The following is a 23,603-nucleotide window of genomic DNA, read 5'->3' as shown; positions in this document are numbered from 1 at the left end:
GAGATGATGCTGTTGGTATGTGGCTGCTATAAAAGTGAACTTTGTTTTCTTGCTGCCGATTCTGTTAAAAACCTTTTCTTAAAACAGAAGCAAACCTAAACTGGGAAAGACCTATCTGAATCTGTCCAATAGAAACTCTCGTTTTGATTGTAAAACGCAACTGTTTGGACTAATGATTACACCCTAGATGAGATAGATGCGGGTACGAGTGTGCATCGAATGTATTACTGTCGGTCACCTTGGTTACTACAAATTATCTTGACCTATGAACCTACTTTCTAAAGTTTCATAGACTAGGTTGTAGCAACAGACTAGGTTGTAGCGACAGACTAGGTTGTAGCAACAGACTAGATTTTGTAGCAACAGACTAGGTTTTGTAGCAACAGACTAGGTTTTGTAGCAACAGACTAGGTTGTAGCAACAGACTAGGTTTTGTAGCAACAGACTAGGTTTTGTAGCAACAGACTAGGTTTTGTAGCAACAGACTAGGTTTTGTAGCAACAGACTAGGTTTTGTAGCAACAGACTAGGTGTTGTAGCAACAGACTAGGTTGTAGCAACAGACTAGGTTGTAGCAACCCCATGATGAGTACAGGGAACATTAGAGTATCATGTAGTAGACCAAACCTATCCATGTTACATTGAACTGGGGAATGGAATATGAATGAAAGTCATCCAATATGCTGTAATAGAAATCGGCTTCCCTCATCTTAAACAACACCAACCACCACTAGAACAGTCTGCAGCACCCGGCCTCACCCTGCTGGACTTGGAAATTAAAAGTCTACTGGTTGCAGATTATCTGGTGCTCCTGTACCCAATCAAGAAAGGCCTACAGCAGCACCTAGATCTTCTCCACAGATTCTGTCAGACTTGGGCCTTGACAGTAAATCTCTGTAAGACAAAAATAAAAGTTCTCCAATAAAGGTCCAGTAGCCAGGACAACAAATACAAATTCAATCTAGACACTGTTGCACTAGAGCACACAAAAAACTATATATCTACAGTTGAAGTCAGAAGTTTACATACACCTTAGCCAAATACATTTAAACTCAGTTTTTCACAATTCCTGACATTTAATCCTAGTAAAAAAATCCCTGTCTTAGGTCAGTTAGGATCACCACTTTATTTTAAGAATGTGAAATGTCAGAATAATAGTAGAGAGAATGATTTATTTCAGTGAATCTCAGTAAGAGGAAAAATAATGTTGTTCCAAAAAAGGTCCAGAAGTGGACCGCCGAACACAGATCTCTTGCTGCCTCGGAGATCCTCCCTTCGTTGTATTTCTACTGGGTCTGTCAGACAAGCTTGGATGAATTCTAAACAAAAATGCAGAGGAAGCCTCTTAAGACATCATTATCAATGTTTAGCAATTTAATTCTGTTAAAAGTAAAGACAAGCCTTAGTCATTGCAATAGGACTCCCACAACACAAATTAAATTAATTAGTCAGATAAAAAGTGTGATTTAGTTGCTAGATTTTTATTTAGATGGCTAAAATGTAGTGAAAACTATTTTTTATATTTAATATATATATAAAGGCACTATTTTAGGGACTTTTGATGTGTCTAAAATGAATTTGTAGCCCATTTCCCATTTGTTCAATGGTCTAACCCAGGCAATCTGCTACAGTGGAAGAGGATATTAATATGATCAGTGGAAAATGTCAAAGATATCAGTTGCTATTTCCCCATTCAGGCCCGTGCGGTGAGTTCAGTGCAAAGGCCAGTCTTCAAACTCTCTTTATTCTCTGTGACTGCCTAATTCAGCTTTTCTCCTCGTTGACTTTGACTTTTCTCCCAAATGGCACCCTATTCCCTATATAGTGCACTACTTTTGACCAGGCCACATAGGGAGTAGTGCACTTTGTAGAGAATAGGATTCTATTTGGGACACTACCCTAGTGCCTGCGGTTCACACATCTAAATATATAGCAGAAGGTGTTCCATCAGAAACCATCACCACAGGACTTGATGATAACCTTTTCTGAAGGTTGATGCAATTGGGTTAAAAGGCTGGAGTTCCAATAGGCTATATTTTAGGTTATTTGGGAGGCAGGCAGACAGACAGACAGACAGGCAGACAGGCAGACAGACAGACAGACAGACAGACAGACAGGCAGGCAGGCAGGCAGGCAGGCAGACAGGCAGGCCTGGGAGACAGACAGACAGACAGACAGACAGACAGACAGACAGGCAGACAGACAGACAGACAGACAGACAGACAGACAGACAGACAGACAGGCAGACAGACAGACAGACAGACAGGCAGGCAGACAGGCAGACAGGCAGACAGGCTGGCAGACAGGCAGACAGACAGGCAGACAGACACAGACAGACAGGCAGACAGACAGACAGACAGACAGACAGACAGACAGACAGACAGACAGACAGACAGACAGGCAGGCCTGGGAGACAGACAGGCAGACAGGCAGACAGACAGACAGACAGACAGACAGACAGACAGACAGACAGACAGACAGACAGACAGACAGGCAGACAGACAGACAGACAGACAGACAGACAGACAGACAGACAGACAGACAGACAGACAGACAGACAGGCAGGCAGGCAGACAGACAGACAGACAGACAGACAGACAGACAGACAGGCAGACAGACAGGCAGACAGACAGACAGACAGGCAGACAGGCAGACAGGCAGACAGACAGGCAGACAGACAGACAGACAGGCAGACAGGCAGACAGGCAGGCAGACAGACAGACAGACAGACAGACAGACAGACAGACAGACAGACAGGCAGACAGACAGACAGACAGACAGGCAGGCAGGCAGACAGGCAGACAGGCAGGCAGACAGACAAGCAGACAGACAGACAAGCAGAAAGGCAGACAGGCAGACAGACAGGCAGACAGGCAGACAGACAGACAGACAGACAGACAGACAGACAGACAGACAGACAGACAGACAGACAGACAGACAGACAGGCATTCATAGATAGTTCAGTTGAATACATACACAAAGCAGTACATGTACAGACAGACAGACAGGCATTCATAGATAGTTCAGTTGAATACATACACAAAGCAGTACATGTACAGACAGACAGACAGACAGACAGGCATTCATAGATAGTTCAGTTGAATACATACACAAAGCAGTACATGTACAGACAGACAGACAGGCATTCATAGATAGTTCAGTTGAATACATACACAAAGCAGTACATGTACAGACAGACAGACAGGCATTCATAGATAGTTCAGTTGAATACATACACAAAGCAGTACATGTACAGTATGGGCTGCAGGTTCGGGGAGACTGGGGATGGTTGTAACTTGGGATAGTTGGAATCTTTCAATTCCTCCAACCAGGAGCAAGGTAGAATCATGTAATTCACTTTGCACATGCTCAGTTTAGTCCTCAACCCTCATGTGTAGAAGCAAAACTGTTGACCAAAATATGATTTTGAGGTAACATATTCTTTATTTTTGGGAGGGGGATGATGGTATCACCTGCTTTGTAGTTAGATTCGCCAAACTTATATCAGGTTTCTAACCAATCTGTGTAGAAATATTTGATGTAATTTATCGATGTTTAAAATTGAAGCTAGCTAATGGCTGCAAGGGTCAGGGTTAGTTGTAACAAGTCTAAGAAGGTCTAGGTGCAGTGCTGTGAATACCGATGGGCCCACCAAGCCTGTAAACCCAGGTCTACCGTGCCACTGTCACAACTGTGACTCTGATTGAGCGTACATGTAACACACACACACACACACACACACTGTTTAGTTCAGATGTCGTTGAATAGTTGAGAAGGGCCTGTGGATGGAGTTCAACAATAAACAGTGTATAATTTGTAATATAATTTCTGCCACATGGCGATGTGAGTTCTCATGTATTTTTAATGTTTAGTTGATGAATCATGAATTTTTTTTTCCAACTGTTACATTTAACCTCAACAAGCAACTGAGCCAGACTATGGGATAAATTGTATTTAAAACAAAACCATGCATTTGCGGTTTGAGTGAGGTATATAATAACTTCACTAATTTGTAGAGGACAGATGTTATTTGTATTAAATTGTGTTACAACCATACCCAGTCTCCTCATATGATCCAAGCACCGAGCGGTGAGTCAGCACTTCATTTCAGCATGTTCCAGAAACTCCAGCGTGCTGCCCCCTACTGGGGAAAAAAAAACATTGACTCTCCTAGTTTAAAAATAAATATTCCCTGTCATTCATATCCCTGCAGTGCTGAAAATATTTGTTTGTTAATAATAAAACAATTAGGATAAATCAAATCCCAAGTTTTTGTGAGAGCTATCAGCTTAGCTTCTTTATGGTAGGTGTTGCCATGCCAATTATGTAAATGTACAAGTTAATAACTCATGAAGAGCTGGAGTGACCTCTGCTGCTTGACCTCTCTCAACACACGTCACTTTTCGAAGCATATTTTGTTTCCTTTTCTAAAATTTCACTTTCTCGTTCTGATACCAATCAACCAACACCTCCAAAACTCTGTACATTCAGAATCTATCTATTTAACAAGATAGGCCTCGACTAGCCTGGTCCCAGATCTGTTTGTGCTGTCTTCCCAAACCCTATGGTGATTGATGGCCATCGATTACCTTATATGTCGACAAGACATGGGTCCAGGCTATGACTCGAACATCCCATAGTTCCTGCAAAGAAAACCACCAGAATCTGTTCCATTTGCAGCTACATAGTACAACAGGTACAGCCTCCCCTCCCTCCAGTGTTCAAACTCTGACTGCTCCTCGCCTTGTCGACCTCGATTCCTTTGTTCGACTTATAAATAGCTGCCCTGCCGTGTAATGTACCTGTGAAGCGTCAGGAGAATTCCACTGGGTCGCTGTGTCTTACAGCCTGGGATCTGAATGAGTGGTGTGCAGGGTCAGGTGGTTGGCTGGGATGCCGTCTGGCCCATTTGTTGATAGCAGAGGTATATGAGGAGGAAGAGGAGAGGGAGGAGGATGAAGAGGCGATGGTTGGCTGGGACGCTGTCTGGCCCATTTCATGAAGGTGGAGTAGGAGAGGGGGGAGGAGGAGGCTTTGTTGTTATTCTGGCCTGCACCCTGGAGAGAGGAGAGCATCAGCTGCTGTTCTGTTTGTTCTTTATTGCAAAGTCACTGCAGCATCAGACAGTGTAGAGGTGGAGTGGGTCAAGGGTCAAGGTGGAGGAAATAAAAGGCTACAGCGCATTTCAATATTGGTCCCATTCCAATACTTCAGAATTGCATCCTTCCTTCCTAGTTTCCTAAAAGTAGGCTGCATCTCTAGTCAAAAAGGAGAGCACTTTGTAGGGAATAGGGTGCCATTATCTCGGTACTGATATGACCGGATTGGTGAAGGCAATGCAGCAGAAGCCTTGCTCTCACCTGTCCAATTAAAATGTTAGATTAGTGATCACTTCAAGGAAGGAAGAAACGGATGAATTTGAAAGATTTTGAATCAAAATACATCCGTTAGAACGCCACACAGTATGTTGTTAGTTAACTTATCCTCCTTTAAAAACAACAATTGTATCAATTAAAGCAAACATTTTTTTATTAGAAAAATGCTAAAAGTTTTTATAATTTGAATGTCAAAAAGGCAATATAAAATTCTCCACTCCTAATACAATGCAGGTCAATGGTTATATTCACACAGATATGAATTAAGAAAACAAAATCTATTTCCATATCAATAGTATTTTTATGATAAGTAAACACTGATTTGAGATACAGTAAAAAACATTAGTAAACCAACAGATCAAATATTACATTCTTCATGATCAATTTGCTTTGTTGATTTCGGACAATTCTTACATTTAAACCGACACTTAAACAAATGTATACATACATGCTCCAGTGAATGTGGCAAATCAAAATGATAAAATAGATCATTTACATCAATCCATTCACAAATCATTTAAGTACTTGATCTTTTGTCTAATCATTTGTGTTACAGTAAGAAAGACATCTCAAATAAGAGCATTTATCTTATTGTTTGACCACTCAGCTCTACTTTGTCCAGCTCTAATTTTGAGTGACAAGCGCTTCCCGACCTGAGTTACCAAAAAACTAATCAAAAGCAGAGCAAAAAGTTATTTCGCATTGTTCACATGTTGAATCTGTTAGTGGCAAATCCATAAAATATAACATAGCAAATCATTTGTAAGTGAGTGTGTCAATCTAAACGATACCATTTTCACACTACTGAGCTGAGCTGAACAGAAGTGTACTGGCCTGGTTATTCATCCAGCATAGTTGCCTGAACCGTGCTGGAAAGGACAATGTGAAGAAAAAAAATGTGTACAGCACGATTCAGGTCGAAACGATAGTATGAACAGGGCATGTGTCATACATTTTTTAAATTTTGATAAAAAAATAGTTATTTAATAATGGAATTTCTCCCACAATAAAAAGGAGCAAAAGGGTTGGTTACCGTAGGAACCGATGGCTACAGCGACAAACTGGAGAGGCACACGTCAAAGTTTTGGTCAAAAGGTATAGTCCATTCCAAAAGCCAAGTTTACCAGACAGGGGTATGAAAATGACAAACTTTGGTTCCGGGGTGAACTGTCCCTTTAAGTTGAATAGGACAGCCTATAATGACAATGGGGTGAACTGTCCCTTTAAGTTGAATGGGACAGCCTATACTGACAATGGGGTGAACTGTCCCTTTAAGTTGAATAGGACAGCCTATAATGACAATGGGGTGAACTGTCCCTTTAAGTTGAATGGGACAGCCTATACTGACAAACCAACCCGCTGTTAAATATTCAAGCCATTCTTACACAACACCTGTCTCTCATTGCCAAAGCCAATACTCTACACATACAGCAGGACTATGTGCAACATGAAGACATTGGAAACAAAGTACCTCATTTTGACGAAAACGATCTGAAAAGGCTAATGAAATGGTGTGGATCTGAAGGTGCGTTAGTTTGAGGTGATTTCTAAGTATAATGGAAAATATGCATCTAATAATTACAGTAGCCCTGGTAACTAATAACCTAGGTGATTATCATAGTCTTATGAGACAGAGTACACACTTTAAACTTCATTATATTTTTCATTCAGGTTTCACCCTGCTAAAAGCAACACTCGTGGTCTTCATTTGTACATTGAAATTAAAGGATGCTGAAAAGACACCATTGTTGAGAGACTAAACCAGTGGTTCCTTTACAACATAGTCTCAACTTTACCACAGAGTCTCAACGGGTGGTTCCTTTACAACAGAGTCTCAACGGGTGGTTCCTTTACAACAGAGTCTCAACGGGTGGTTCCTTTACAACAGAGTCTCAACTTTACAACAGAGTCTCAACTTTACAACAGAGTCTCAACGGGTGGTTCCTTTACAACAGAGTCTCAACGGGTGGTTCCTTTACAACAGAGTCTCAACTTTACAACAGAGTCTCAACTGGTGGTTCCTTTACAACAGAGTCTCAACGGATGGTTCCTTTACAACAGAGTCTCAACTTTACAACAGAGTCTCAACGGGTGGTTCCTTTACAACAGAGTCTCAACTTTACAACAGAGTCTCAACTTTACAACAGAGTCTCAACTTTACAACAGAGTCTCAACGGGTGGTTCCTTTACAACAGAGTCTCAACGGGTGGTTCCTTTACAACAGAGTCTCAACGGGTGGTTCCTTTACAACAGAGTCTCAACTTTACAACAGAGTCTCAACTGGTGGTTCCTTTACAACAGAGTCTCAACGGATGGTTCCTTTACAACAGAGTCTCAACTTTACAACAGAGTCTCAACGGGTGGTTCCTTTACAACAGAGTCTCAACGGGTGGTTCCTTTACAACAGAGTCTCAACTTTACAACAGAGTCTCAACTTTACAACAGAGTCTCAACGGGTGGTTCCTTTACAACAGAGTCTCAACGGGTGGTTCCTTTACAACAGAGTCTCAACTTTACAACAGAGTCTCAACTGGTGGTTCCTTTACAACAGAGTCTCAACGGATGGTTCCTTTACAACAGAGTCTCAACTTTACAACAGAGTCTCAACGGGTGGTTCCTTTACAACAGAGTCTCAACGGGTGGTTCCTTTACAACAGAGTCTCAACGGGTGGTTCCTTTACAACAGAGTCTCAACGGGTGGTTCCTTTACAACAGAGTCTCAACGGGTGGTTCCTTTACAACAGAGTCTCAACGGGTGGTTCCTTTACAACAGAGTCTCAACGGGTGGTTCCTTTACAACAGAGTCTCAACGGGTGGTTCCTTTACAACAGAGTCTCAACTGGGTGGTTCCTTTACAACAGAGTCTCAACTTTACAGCAGAGTCTCAACTTTACAACAGAGTCTCAACGGGTGGTTCCTTTACAACAGAGTCTCAACGGGTGGTTCCTTTACAACAGAGTCTCAACGGGTGGTTCCTTTACAACAGAGTCTCAACTTTACAACAGAGTCTCAACTGGTGGTTCCTTTACAACAGAGTCTCAACGGATGGTTCCTTTACAACAGAGTCTCAACTGGGTGGTTCCTTTACAACAGAGTCTCAACTTTACAACAGAGTCTCAACTTTACAACAGAGTCTCAACGGGTGGTTCCTTTACAACAGAGTCTCAACGGGTGGTTCTTTTACAACAGAGTCTCAACGGGTGGTTCCTTTACAACAGAGTCTCAACTTTACAACAGAGTCTCAACTGGTGGTTCCTTTACAACAGAGTCTCAACGGATGGTTCCTTTACAACAGAGTCTCAACTTTACAACAGAGTCTCAACGGGTGGTTCCTTTACAACAGAGTCTCAACGGGTGGTTCCTTTACAACAGAGTCTCAACGGGTGGTTCCTTTACAACAGCCAGGCATGTAAGACACCCCCCCCCACACACACACACACACAGAAAGAACCGCTAGAAAGAGAATATCCACACATACGAGCATCGCAAAAAAAGATGTACATGAACACATACTGAAGAACATCACAACATCAGGCTTCCAATTCCCAAAAAACACAGTGGGTACAGTTTCCTACTCAAGCAACCATTTTGTTGCTGTCTGATGACCACATCTCATATATTAAATGAGCTCCATGGTGGGACCTGCACTGGATGGTGACAGCAGGGGAGGGGATCCATCCCAAACAAGTGTTGTGGTGGTGGACATTGGATGGAGGAGGTGAAGGGGGTATCTGGGGGTTGAGTTAGCCCGGCCTGGGTCTAGTTGTTCCCCTGGAAGGCAGCGGAGGCGGCTGTGGAGGTGGCAGCCGTCTGAAAGGTCTTGTTGGTGAGCACGCCCTGGGAGAACTCCTGCTGGGCCTTCTGGAAGCTGGCCCCGGTACGCCTGTACTGGCTGTGCACCTGGGGGAGGACACCACATCATTAGGGGTTATAGTATAGAATGTATAGCAGGGCTCTCCAACCCTGTCCCTGGAGAGTTACCGTCCTCTAGGTTCTCTCCAACCCTGTCCCTAGAGAGCTACCATCCTCTAGGTTCTCTCCAACCCTGTCCCTGGAGAGCTACCGTCCTGTAAATTCACTCCAATCCTAATCTAGCACACCTGATTCTAATAATTAGATGGTTGATAAAATGAATCAGGTTAATTATAACATTGCCGTAAGAAGCATCCTGATCTCACCAGCTTACATTCTGTTTAACTACATGGATACAGTCACTACACCGTGGTTAAATTCCTAAAATCAACTGGATGAGGTTCCTCCCCTCTGACCTTCTCATCCGATGGGTTTTGATGAGGTGGTGAGGATGCGAGGAATCAAGGAAATGCAATAGAGATTCTCCCAGGGAGTTACGGTAACGCCACGTACCATCCTCAGCAGGATGACTGACAGCACAGCACAGGCAGTGAAGAAGTAGGCCACCACCATCATGATGGCTTCCACCGCCTTGTTGGAGGCGATGGCAGACAACGAGGTGATCCAACCACTGGAATCAAGAAGGAATCAATATACGGTAAATTGTTTAATTTAGTCGAATGCGGAAATGCATTTTACTTTTAAATTGTTATAAAATATACATGTAAGCACAACCCCCACCTGTGGACGTCAGGCCCTCATACCACCCTCATGGAGTCTGTTTCTGACATGCACATTTGTGGCCTGCTGGAGGTCATTTTGCAGGGCTCTGGCAGTGCTCCTCCTGCTCCTCCTTGCACAAAGGTGGCGGTAGCGGTCCTGCTGCTGGGTTGTTGCCCTCCTACGGCCTCCTCCACGTCTCCTGATGTACTGGCCTGTCTCCTGGTAGCGCCTCCATGCTCTGGACACTACGCTGACAGACACAGCAAACCTTCTTGCCACATCTCGCATTGATGTGCCATCCTGGATGAGCTGCACTACCTGAGCCACTTGTGGGTTGTAGACTCCGTCTCATGCTACCACTAGAGTGAAAGCACCGCCAGCATTCAAAAGTGACCAAAACATCAGCCAGGAAGCATAGGAACTGAGAAGTGGTCTGTGGTCCCCACCTGCAGAACCACTCCTTTATTGGGGGTGTCTTGCTATAAATGCCTATAATTTCCACCTGTTGTCTATTCCATTTGCACAACAGCATGTGACATTTATTGTCAATCTGCTTTCTAAGTGGGCATTTCGATTTCACAGAAGTGTGATTGACTTGGAGTTACATTGTGTTGTTTAAGTGTTCCCTTTATTTTTTTGAGCAGTGTAGTTGTCCATAACATATGTCTGTACATGCCATAACCCGACCATGGGTCACTCTGTTTAAAACTTTGACATCAGCAAACCGCTCGCCCACACAACGCCTGGTACAGTTGAAACCGGGATTCATCCATGAAGAGCACACTTATCCAGGGTGCCAGTGGGCACTGATGGTGAGCATTTGTCCACTGGTTACGGCGTTGAACTGCAGTCAGGTCAAGACCCTGGTGAGGACAACCAGCATGCAGATTATCTTCCCTGAGACATTTCTGACAGTTTGTGTGGAAATTCTTTGGTTGTGCAAACCCACAGTTTAATCAGCTGTCCGGGTGGCTGATCTCAGACGATCCTGCAGGTGAAGAAGCCGGATGTGAAGGTCCTGGGCTGGGTGGTTACACGTGGTCTGCAGTTGTGAGGCCGGTTGGGCGTACTACCAAATTCTCTAAAACAATGTTGGGGGCGGCTTATGGTAGAGAAATTAACATTAAATTATCTGACAACAGCTCTGATGGACATTTCTGCAGTCAGCATGCCAATTGCACGCTCCCTCAAAACTTGAGACATCTGTGACATTGTGTTGTGTGACAAAACTGCACATTTTAGAGTGGCCTTTTATTGTCCCCAGCACAAAGTGCACCTGTGTAATGATCACGCTCTTTAATCAGCTTCTTGATATGTCACACCTGTCAGGTGGACGGATTATCTTGGAAAAAGGAGAAATGTTCACTAACAGGGATGTAAATAAAATTGTGCACCAAACTTTGAGAGAAATAAGCTTTTTGTGAGTATGGAAAATTACTGGATCTTTTATTTTAGCTCATGAAACATGCGACCAACACTTTACATGTTGCGTTTCTATTTTTGTTCAGTATAGATCAGCTACACATACTGAGACAGATAGCATCCGAGCGAGCGAAACAGCCATCTCCAGTGAGATAAATTCAGCCTCTTCCCGAATTGAAGGAAGAATCTGAATCACAGAGAGACTAAATATAAAATAATAGATTTTATTTTCTTGGTAAATGTTTTGGCGAAGCCTGGATTCCCTTAGCATCAATGAATACATGCCACTGAAGAAACTGACTGTTAAAACTACTAAATCCCACCGGATATATGATGAATTGAAAAAAACGGTATGGCTGAGTGGGATGAGGCAAAGGGAATGGCAAATAAGCCTGGCAACACAGCAGATTGGCAAAGATACAGTAAATTGAGAAATTCACGTAACTAAACAAAAATAAACAAATACTATACTATGTAACAAAGATAAATCATATAAAGAATACTAGTAAAAAAGCTTGAGTAGCTTAAATGAATTTCTAGGCAGAAAGGCTAAGCTCCATTTTGTATTGAGGCTGATAGCTCATTCATGATAAAAAAAAATGTAATAAAACAAAAGCCTTTGATTTTTACACAAATAACTTTTTTGTTGACAAGATTAGAACGTTTAGGCATGACATGCAAACAACAAATGCTGAGCTTTTAAATTCACGCATAACGAACCAAATAATGAAAGCCAATCACTGTAGCTTTTGAAGTCTGCAAAGTTAGTGTGGAAGAGGTGAAAAAAATACTGCTCTCTCTAAATAAGGACAAGCCACCTGGTACCGACAACCTGGATGGTATATTACTGTGGTTGGTAGCGGAATACATTGCAACTCCTATTTGTCACGTCTTCAATCAAAGCCTTGAAGACGGAGTGTGCCCTCAGGCCTGGAGGGAAGCAACACTCATTCCGTAAAGCACCCTTCAATGGTTCAAACATTGGTCATAGCAAACGTAGGTGTTATGGATTAACATCCTCTGACTTATCAAGGATTGAGAGTTACCTATCTAATAGAACACAGAGGGTTTTCTTTAAAGGAACACTCTCTGATGCAAATTCGGTTGAGTGTGGTGTACCACAGGGCAACTGGCTAGGTCCATTATTGTTTTTTGGTTTTTACTAATAAACTTCCAATAAATAACTGACTCCCTTAACATAGAGCTACAGTCAGTTGTATTTTTTATTTAACCTTTATTTAACAAGGCAAGTCAGTTAAGAACAAATTCTTATTTTCAATGACGGCCTAGGAACAGTGGGTTTAACTGCCTGTTCAGGGGCAGAACGACAGATTTGTACCTTGTCAGCTCGGGGGTTTACTAGTCCAACGCTCTAACCACTAGGCTACCCTGCCGCAATAGACTGGTGCTAAATACCTAAAAAACTAAAAGCATAAAAAATTAATAATAATGTGGCTATTGAGTAAGTTGAGGAGATTAAACCGCTGGGTGTAACCCTAGATAGCATGCTGTCATGGTCAAAACATAGACTCAGTGGTTGTATCCCCCTTTCCCTTTCTTAAATTGGGAAGAGGTCTGTCCATGATAAGACGTTGCCCTGATTTCTTGACTTCTCAGTCAACCAGATACGTCCTACAGGCCCTAGTTTTGTCAGGTGCGGCAAAGAAAGACATAGGCAAATTGCAGTTGGTCCAGAACAGAGCAGCACATATGGCACTTATATGTACACAGAGGGTGAATGTCAGTGACGTGCATGTCAGTCTCTCCTGGTTCAATGTTAAGGAGAGATTGACTGCGTCACTATTAGTCTTTGTGCAAAGTGTTGATGTGACCGAACTGTCTGTTCAAGCAGTTGGCACACAGTTCAGACACTCATCTGTACAACACAAGACATGCAGCCTGAGGTTACTTTACAGTACCCAGGTCCAGAACAGCGGCTGGGAAACGCACAGTATTAAATATAGCCATGACTACATGACTCTGTCACCCAGGTAACTCAAGCTAGCAATAAAACCAGATAAAAAACGGATAGAGGAACACCATACGGCATTACAGGGACTGTGAAGAGACACACACAGACATTATGTATTTTGCATTGGATTATGTATGTGATACAAGGTTCGGATACGACTGTGATATGTGGTTGTCTCGCATGGCTATCTTAAGATGAATGCACTAGCTGCAAGTCTCTCTGGATGGGAGCATCTGCTAAATGATTCAATTGTAAATGTAGTGCTTTGTATATATTGATGTATTTTATTTGTGTTTCCTGTTTGGACCCCAGGAAGAGTAGCCACTGTCTCAGCAGCAGCTTATTGAGGATCCTAATAAATAGTAGATCAAATGTACATTTTTTCTCCTGTATGAGTGAACTGGTGACTTTTAAAATTATGCTGGACGCTGAAATTCTTCCCACACTGGGAGCAGTGATACGGCTTCTCTCCTGTGTGAGTACGTTAGTGTCTCTTTAAGACACTAGAGGGCGTGTAACTCTTCCCACACTTGGAGCAGTGATATGGCTTCTCTCCTGTGTGAGTGAGCTGGTGTTTCTTTAAGGCACCAGAGGGCGTGTAATTATTCCCACTGGGACCAGTGATATGGGTCTCTCCTGTGTGAGTATGTTAGTGTCTCTTTAAGACACCAGAGGGCGTGTAACTCTTCCCACACTGGGAGCAGTAATATGGCTTCCCTCCTGTGTGAGTATGTTAGTGTGTCTTTAAGACACTAGAGGGTGTGTAATTATTCCCACACTGGGAGCAGTGATATGGGTCTCTCCTGTGTGAGTACGTTAGTGTCTCTTTAAATATGTGAAATAACAAGGGTGGTGCACTTCCCCCTACTGCCACAGTGAACAGTGGGATTAGGTTCCAGAAGTTCACAGGTTCTCATTTTACCAATCCCCTTTTCTCAAAAAAAGATACATTTCTAGCCTACTACACACCTTTTGAATGTACTTTTATTCCTCAACAAATGTAACAAACCCATAACATTATTGGTAAAGTAGAATTTGGAAAGGAGAGCATCTCAGAGTAGTGGTGCTGATCTAGGATCAGGTCCCATCTCCATGTAATATTATTCATAGGGATTTAAGAAGGCAAACCTGATCATAAAATCAGCACTCCCTATTCTAAGACATTTGATAGCCATAGCATTTATACAGAGATATCTAACAATTCCCCTGGGAGGGTAGCAGGTAACTGTTCTAACCCATCTCTGGTTGAATTCCCCTAACAGGTTGAAGTGTTACAAAAACAAAATAAGTTTTATTTTCTGAAAACATATTGAATTTAAAAACAATTACACAAACACATTACAATCCATCACAAAGTCAGAACCTTAAATTATTTAACTGAGCGTCTAATTTATTATCTCCACAACATGTGAAAATGCCCATTTAGTTTCATTTACAACCATTATCCATTATAAGAGTTGCATCACCCTGGCCTGTGGTGCCCCCTTTGGGTCCCTCTGTGACCTTCACTTCCTGTTTGAAGTTCTTCCACAGGGGCCACTGACCTGTTGCCCTACAGGACCCCTTGGCCTTGGCTGCAGGGGGCTGCTTGGGTGCTGGCTCTGCCATGGTGTCCAGGGTGAAGCTCTGCCTGAGGACCTGCTGTGGCGTGGGCCTGAGGGCACCATAGAGCCTCTGCAGTGCCCGCAGATCCTCCAAGGCATCATGTGCCTCGTAGGAGATGCCAACCACTATCCGAACAAGGTTTTCCTGACGAAAACTCTGGAGTCCGCGTCCCTTCAGAATCTCTCGCGCCAATGGGAGCGTGTCCAAGCAACCAGAAACTGCGAACTGGAACTCCGCTTTAAGGTCAAACTCATCAAGCCCTCTAGCTAGCACAGGGCAGTCGAAGCGACGGATATTGTGACCAATGACAATTGGGCGGTCAAGCATGCGCAAGAAGGCTATGAAGGAGACTAGGACTTCTTTGAGGGAGTTGGTCAGGACAGGGCAGCGATGGTGGTAGAGCCTGTGCCTCCAGACTCTGAAGCCTGTGACCTTGGCGGCTCCACGCTGCATCCGACGTCGAGGGACAGTGTAGAGGTTCAGGGAGTGACCCCCACTTACTGCAGCCAGCTGAACGATTTCACAGCTCTGACCTGTTGGAATGACAAGCATTACAAACACTCAATCAGTTTTCAAGACCACGATAGCCCGTATAGAAATGATTGAGACGTTCACATAACATTAGGTTAGAGATTTTCAGTCCCGGTCCTGGAGACCCACAGGGGTTGAAGGGTTTTCTTCCACTACAGATCTACACACATGATTCAAGGTGAATTCATATCTGTGATATTCTTTGATTCTATCTGTGTTAGTTCTGGGCTGCCTGAGACAAAAGTTTTTAGAGTACCAGATGCACGGCAAATTGGAGATTCAACTCGCAGGCATAGCACGTGCCAAATAGGGGTTCTCCCGCCCCCCCACACACGCTGTTTGTGAGTCTGATTGCAATTATAGAATTGTACCAAATCAAGTCTATACAAGGTTGGAATACCTTGACAGCATTCTATTTACACATACGGTAAAACATCACTAACATGATGTAATTGGAAAGAACACACAAAGGGCCTTTATTCTTGGAGTTTTTTTCATTTTATTAAAACAAATAATAACAAGTTATTTGTTTAGGTACAAAATGTCTGAGCCACGATATTTATTTTAAAACTCTGATATGATAAGAACAAATGTTTGAGCAGAGCAGAGCATCAGTATCAAATCAGCCATGCTATCCATAATAAAAAGGAAAAGGCTACGACAGGAAACAGTGGGTGAGAACAAATCTTTCATTTCCTAGACAGATTTGCCTGTTAGCTAGCAGATTTAGCCTTACGCAGCATAGCATCAGGGTAGACTTCTCTATGACAAACAGTTCCTCTGGCAATCATTGAAACCTTCTTCACAGTCTGAATTGCTGTGGAATATGACCAATATCCCCCGCATCACAGCCGAAAGGTGGGAGTAGACCAGGCTGGCCCCCCCTTCTCATTGTGCCGATTTCTCTCCAGGCCTGATCCGTGCTCAAAGGTTGTTGCCTGATAGAGTCTAAACTCATCTTCCACCAGATCAACAGAGGCTCCCTCAGGAATAATGCAGGGAAAGCGTGCCATGAAAAGGTTGAGAACTTGGCAGTCTGCCTCTTGGCAATGTCAGCGACCACTGCATGCTGGAGGAGCACATCTCCAAGTGGACATTTCAGCAACATGTAGTCTACCGCAGAAGAAAATATGTTTCTGACATCTGCCTAGAAGGCTTCCTATGTAGGTGCGGGTGTCCTGGCCAATGGACAGCTCGTCAGGAAGCTGGTTTTGTCTCTCCAGGTAGTGTGTAGGCTTGACACCACTACTCGTTTCTGCCATCATAAGGGTAGTGACAGTGTCTGGCTTGTAGAAGGACAACATTAGTTTCTGCAGTTGCATCTCTAAAATTGACAGTAAAATTTGAACACACTGCTCCTCTCGTTGCAGAATCAGATTTCCAACATAAAAAAATTGATATGGCTCTCTGTAAAAAAAGTAAAGTATGCATAGATTTTTGATACCGGATCTGAGAGAGTTTAGGACTTTCTCAGGATTTGTAAGATCTTTTGGTCCTTTTTCATTCTTCTCTGCCTTTTGTTTTGCCACTTTGACCCCAATATCCCTTTGCTTGAACAGATACTGAGAGTCAGGTCGAAGGTTTTGTCAGTAGGTCCACATTTGATGGAGGATGGCATGACTTTGCTTCCAGAGGAGCCCGGTGAGGACTCAGGGGAGTCAGGTGAGGGCTCGGGGGAGCCAGGTGAGGGCTCGGGGGAGCCAGGTGAGGGATCCGGGCTCGGGGGAGTCAGGTGAGGGCTCGGGGGAGTCAGGTGAGGGCTCGGGGGAGTCAGGTGAGGGCTCGGGGGAGTCAGGTGAGGGCTCGGGGGAGTCAGGTGAGGGATCCGGGCTCGGGGGAGTCAGGTGAGGGCTCGGGGGAGCCAGGTGAGGGATCCGGGCTCGGGGGAGCCAGGTGAGGGCTCGGGGGAGCCAGGTGAGGGATTTGGGCTCGAGGGAGCCCGGTGGGGGCTCGGGGAAGCCAGGTGGGGGCTCGGGGGAGCCCGGTGGAGTAGAGTCAGCTGGGGGCTTGAGCCGTGGCATTGGCAATGTGGTGGTGGAGGAGGAGGAAAAACTCTTGGGCTGCCTAGCAGAGGGCTCAAGTGAGGACGAGGATGTGGCTGTTGTGGTGAAGCTCGGGGGCACAGTGGTCTTTCTCCGATACCTCATCGGCAAAGAACAGAGGATCCCATTGCTGCAGAAGGCAGTTGATACACTGGCCAAGGGACAACCATCTTGTAGATACCAGCTTCAAAATCTTCCTGACATCAGTGTCAAACAGAGAAGCCTTCCTCTTGCTACTCTTGTCGAGATAGTAAAAGATGGTTAAGAGAAAGTCTTCAGTATTAACACTGAGTTGCCTCGACGCCCTCTCTGCAGCTATGTGTAGCAAATGGCAGGCACAACAAACCAAGTACACATTCTCATTTCAGGTCTTCACAAATTATGCCACCCCTTTTCCCAGACCTTGTACGACAGCAGCATTATCCACAAAAAAAACTCACAATTGCACCACGGAATGCTCCTCTTCTTCATTTCAGTGTCAATTACAGCTCTTCCTGTAGACTCTCTCTCGCTTCACATAACACCACTTCCTTGCCCATACTTGCATCGAAGAGCCGTAATACAATCGGTTACATTTTGACATGCTCCATGTTGGTACTGCCATCGGTAGCCAGGCTGAAAGGACACCTCTTCATTGCCTCTGTGAATCCTTGCTCATTATCAAGGGCCAGTGTTTTGATGTTTGCAGTCTTCGTCCTGGCACAGCCATTCTGCTTTGTGATGTCACTGTTGGGAAACATCTTCTGAAAACGTGGGCCTGCATGGTCTGCCACACAACAGCAGGTTGTGTGCAACAATATATGCCGTAAAGAGAGTTTCAGCCCAGATTTTTATTTTATTTAACTAGGCAGAACGACAGATTTTTACCTTGTCAGCTTGAGGATTCGATGGGGCGGGTAGCCTAGTGGTTAGAGTGCTGGGCCAGTGACCGAACGGTTGCTAGATCGAATACCTTTGCTGACAAGGTAAAAATCTGTTGTTCTGCCCCTTAACAAGGCAGTTAACCCACTGTTCCTAGGCCATCATTGTAAATAAGAATTTGTTCTTAACTGGCTTGCCTAGTTAAATAAAGGTTAAATAAAAATTAAATAAATTAAATCACTGGCTTGGTGGGAAAAGGTTGCTATAGCTGGGGTTGATGCTGTAGCTGCCAGTAGCTTCTGATGCCTTTTCCCATCCACATGATGTCTACAATCTAAAACTGAAAGAGGAACCACATTGTACAATAAATTGAGTGGGGAAATAACATGGCCATGGCTGTATTCATTTGACATGATCCATTTATTCAAATCACTAAGTAATATGGGCAATAGTAATATTATCCAATATTTCTTAGGATCAAATCATTTAGCATCCTTATTTGTAAGCACTTACCTGAGCTTCCTTGATGACTGATGTCATCATACTTGCACAAAGTATAAAATGCATGATATGATAGCTTAGATTGCGTCAAGCATGACCACTTCTGGTATCGAGGAAGGAACTTCTGAGGGGCGTGTATTCTGCTTTTTGGGGGGTTCGGAGTTACTGCTCTGCCGGTTTCCTCACTCTCGTCGTCTGACATAGCTTTACTGACTGGCTGCAATAACAACGAGGGGCAGACACTGGGTAGCTACGTCGAATAATTATATATTAATATCCATGTCCGTTGACAAAAACTACGCACATGTCTGTGTGTTGCAGCTCGAGAATCGGGATGTTAGATTTACTCCGTGTATTTATTCAGTAAAATGTACAAAAAAATATATAGAGAAAATACTCGGGTCCCGTACCTGCGTACATGGACAGAGAACTGCGTAGTTGGTACGCAAAATGCGTGCATGTTGGCAGGTCTGTTGTTGGTCCCCAGAACCAAGACAGACTGATCACACTACTATGGGAAATTAATATCACCTGCCCTACATGATTATATTGAATGATTATGAAAAAACGTAAACGTTGTCTTTGATTGAAAGTGTATAAACATCGCGCCAACGTTCGTTCTTCATACACTGTTGCAAAAGTAGAGACCCCAACCAAACTGCCACAATGTATCAACAACACGACAAACTGCAGTAATGTAGCAAGAATATCGAGTGACTGACCAAGTCCTGTTGTCTCCAAGTCAAAGAAAACCAAACTTCGGCCAGGGCTGGTGGCCACAACGAGGCGATTGTTCTCATTTTCCATTAGCTCTCATCACGTCTATAAATCAAAAGAGAAAAATGTTGTGAAAATGCAGAGCTCAAGCTGACGATTTACTATAAATGCGCCGTGAATTAAGTTATAAAGAGCAAACAATTCGCTAGAGACAAGACAATGAAACAACAAATATCACTAGACCAAATCAATTCTCTAATTTGCTTGGATTCTTACTTTTCTATTTGGGACTATTCAGCTAGTGTCGGAAATCCCAAACCTTGGGCAACAGCACAAATACTAGTACAATGAGGGAGGAAACTCTAGAAAGACGACAATATCAAAGATGTGTATGACAAACCATTGTTTTTACTGTGACGACGTCTTCTTCCGCTTCTTGTTCTTGTGCGTTTCATGGCGAACTACATCCCCAAAAAAGGTGTATTGCCGCCACCAACTGGAAGGGGTTGAAAAAACAAGGTAAAAATAAAATACAATTTTATTCGTCACATGTTTTGTAGACAAAAGGTGTGGACTAACAGTGAAATGCTTCCTTACAGCCCTTCCCAACAATGCAGGGAGAAAGAAACGAGAGAAATAACAGAAAAGTAAAACAAGTAATAATGAAAGTATTAATAGATACACAATGAGTAACGATAACTTGGCTAAATACAAGAGGTATGAGTACCGAGTCTATACAAGTGGTACTAGGTAATTGAGGTAAATATGTACATATAACTAGGGGAAAAAACGACTGATAGTAAACAGTAGCAGCAGTGTATGTGATGAGTCAATGCAGATAATCTGGGTTGCCATTTGGTGAACTATTTAACTAACTATTAAGCAGTCTTATGGCTTGGGGGTAGAATCTGTTCAGGGTCATGTTGGTTCCAGACTTGGTGCACCTTTACCACTTGCCGTGCTGTAGCAAAGAGAACAGTCTATGGCTTGGGTGGCTGGAGACAGACATTTTATAGGGCCTTTCTCTGACACCTCCTGGTATAGAGGTCCTGGATGGCAGGGAGCCCTAGTCGGGACATGCCAAAAACCGTTGCTTCATGGTTCCAACCACAATTGCAACACTTCACATTCTTTTCACTTTTACAACACATGAGATAATCTCTTCCACAACACAATTAATAAAATCGCCACCGGACAATTTACATTCACCCCCCCTTTTTGTACACTGCTGCTACTCGCTGTTTATTATCTATGAATAGTCACTTCACCCCTACCTGTACAAATGTACAAATGACCTAAACTAACAAATGTACAAATGTACAAATGACCTAAACTAACCTGTACCCCTGTACACTGACTCGGTACCGGTGCCCCCCTGTGCCCCCTGTATATAACCTCGTTATTCTTATTGTGTTACTTTTAATTATTACTTTTTATTTTAGTCTATTTGGTAATTATTTTCTTAAGGGTTTGTAAGTAAACATTTCACGGTAAAGTCTACACTTGTATTCGGCATGTGACAAATAAAGTTTGATTTGATTTGACATGGACATCTAGGCTTTTCCCTTCTGCAGACACATTTCAATTCAAGGGGCTTTATTGGCGAAACATGTGTTGACATTGGCGAAGCAAGTGAAATAGATAAACAAAAGTGAAATAAACAATAAAAAGTTAACAGTACATATTACACTCACAGAAGTTCAAAAATTAATAAAGACTTTTCAAATGTCATCTTATGTATATATACAATGTTGTAATGATGTGCAAATAGTTCAAGTAAAAAAGGGAAAATAAATAAACATAAATATGAATTATTTGTGGGTCTGTGTAATCTGAGGGAAATATGTGTCTCTAATATGGTCATCATACATTGGGCAGGAGGTAAGGAAGTGCAGCTCAGTTTCCACCTCATTTTGTGGGCAGTGAGCACATAGCCTGTCTTCTCTTGAGAGCCAGGTCTGCCTAAGGCGACTTTTCTCAATAGCAAGGCTATGCTCACTGAGTCTGTGCATAGTTAAAGCTTTCCTTAAGTTTGGGTCAGTCACAGTGGCCAGGTATTCTGCCACTGTGTACTCTCTGTTTAGGGCCAAATAGCATTCTAGTTTGCTCTGTTTTTTTGCTAATTCTTTCCAATGTGTCAAGTAAATTATCTTTTTGTTTTCTCAGGATTTGGTTGGGTCTAATTGTGTTTCTGTCCTGGGGATCTGTTGGGTGTGTTCGTGTTTGTGAACAGAGCCCCAGGACCAGCTTGCTTAGGGGACTCTTCTCTGGGATGATGGAAGGTTTCTACTTTCTCAAGTGACCACTCTAACAATGGAAATACATGCCCTCAAAGATGGAAGGCATGCGGGAGGAAGCGATAATCAGGTGGGACCATTCTAGCCAATGAGAGGGAAGATATAAGTGTGTGAACAACAGACCATAGAGATAGAGGACTCCCTTTTGTATCTGTGCCATTATATTGTCTGTGACAGCATGGGAAGTGCCATTGAGGCTATCTCCATTTTAAAGTTGTACATTTTCTTCTTCATTGGCTTATTGCTCCCAACTCATAGGAATCTCCACCAGTTGACTACTTTAACATGGTGTAGTCCCTCAATGGCAATGTCCATGCTAAAACAGGTTATATCCAGGCACAACTCCGGTATATATATTTTCAATCATTTTTATTTAACCTTTATTTAACAATATAAGTAGGTGTTTTTATCAAAATTGCCGAAATGCCACTTACACCCACTTATATCAGTGCATTCATAACAACCTAACCATTACGAAATTACTTTTTCAATAAAAAAAATGTAAAAAAAATATTCCCCCAAACCAGTTACACATACGAACAACAATTTACAGACAGACTTACAAATAATGACTCCATCTCATCTGCCCAGACTCGCATGCTCACACCTCCATCCCCAGTGCCTGGCCACACCTCCATCCCCAGTGCCTGGCCACACCTCCATCCCCAGTGCCTGGCCACACCTCCATCCCCAGTGCCTGGCCACACATCCATCCCCAGTGCCTGGCCACACCTCCATCCCCAGTGCCTGGCCACACATCCATCCCCAGTGCCTGGCCACACATCCATCCCCAGTGCCTGGCCACACCTCCATCCCCAGTGCCTGGCCACACCTCCATCCCCAGTGCCTGGCCACACCTCCATCCCCAGTGCCTGGCCACACCCTCATCCCCAGTGCCTGGCCACACCCCCATCCACAGTGCCTGGCCACACCCCCATCCACAGTGCCTGGCCACACCCCCATCCACAGTGCCTGCATTATTGTTTGCCACATGGCCTTAAATTGTACCAATTTGTTTTTCTTGGTCACACATGCTATTACAATATTTCAATAATAAATCATTTTATTTTTCCATTGTGTTAATGGTGTCGGAGTGATTTACCCCCACGTTTTTAGTATACGTTTTTTTTTCAAGATGAGTGATGAGAAGAGAATCGTCCAGTCCATTGGTGTAACTGACAGTTAGACTTACAGGTTATGTCGTTGTTTTTTGTTTGAATTGTTTACGTGTCCGCTGTGCGGGGGGAAATGATAATACAAGCGGAACTACGTAGCTAATACTGTTGTAACGGGGATCCTTATTGTAGCAACACACTTTTGGAGGGAAGGCAATCCTGCGCCGCGTCAGCTAAGTTTTCATGTCATCGGGTGTAGTTCATAAAGGTTTATTACAGAAGGGAGGAAATCAAACCTCACACTTATTATTCCTGGCATGAATTCACACTTCATCCTAACATACACTCTTCTTTACCTTTATGAACTACACTGGCACAGTGATGCCATCTGTTGGTAAATGTTCATTACTGCAACTCTTGTGTTTTACCGGGGTGCTTGAGATACTCGGATGGGTTGTGATGTACTGAACAAGACTGGTTACTCGCATCAATGCCTCTGTCTCGTCATTTTTTTTTTAATTTTTTTTTTTATATATTTTTTTTTATTTATTTATTTTTTTTTATTTTTATTTTTATTAACAACAAATCAAT

The 23,603-nt window shown here is 43.3% G+C and overlaps 1 protein-coding gene across 3 annotated transcripts; it reads right to left on the bottom strand.

The window, feature by feature from the left end:
- Positions 1-14,309: 14,309 nt before the first annotated feature.
- On the bottom strand, positions 14,310-20,101 carry LOC109897700 (uncharacterized). 3 transcript variants are annotated; one of them, XM_020492224.2, is made up of 3 exons: positions 20,001-20,101; positions 19,606-19,705; positions 14,310-15,481 (listed from the first exon to the last, which is right to left on the bottom strand). In XM_020492224.2, exons 2-3 carry the CDS (start codon positions 19,688-19,690, stop codon positions 14,772-14,774), a joined length of 795 nt encoding a protein of 264 aa, XP_020347813.1. In that variant the 5' UTR covers positions 19,691-19,705; positions 20,001-20,101; the 3' UTR covers positions 14,310-14,771. The 3 variants fall into 3 exon arrangements, with proteins under 3 accessions (XP_020347813.1, XP_020347812.1, XP_031688879.1); XM_020492223.2 differs by having other exon boundaries at positions 19,877-20,047; XM_031833019.1 differs by lacking the exons at positions 19,606-19,705; positions 20,001-20,101 and adding an exon at positions 18,896-19,582.
- Between the last annotated feature and the right edge of the window lie 3,502 nt (positions 20,102-23,603).

The sequence above is a fragment of the Oncorhynchus kisutch genome, linkage group LG10 (genome assembly GCF_002021735.2).
Source record: "Oncorhynchus kisutch isolate 150728-3 linkage group LG10, Okis_V2, whole genome shotgun sequence".
Classification (NCBI taxonomy): domain Eukaryota; kingdom Metazoa; phylum Chordata; class Actinopteri; order Salmoniformes; family Salmonidae; genus Oncorhynchus; species Oncorhynchus kisutch.
Note: the sequence above shows the minus strand (reverse complement) of the source record. Positions and strands in the feature narration are given on the sequence as shown.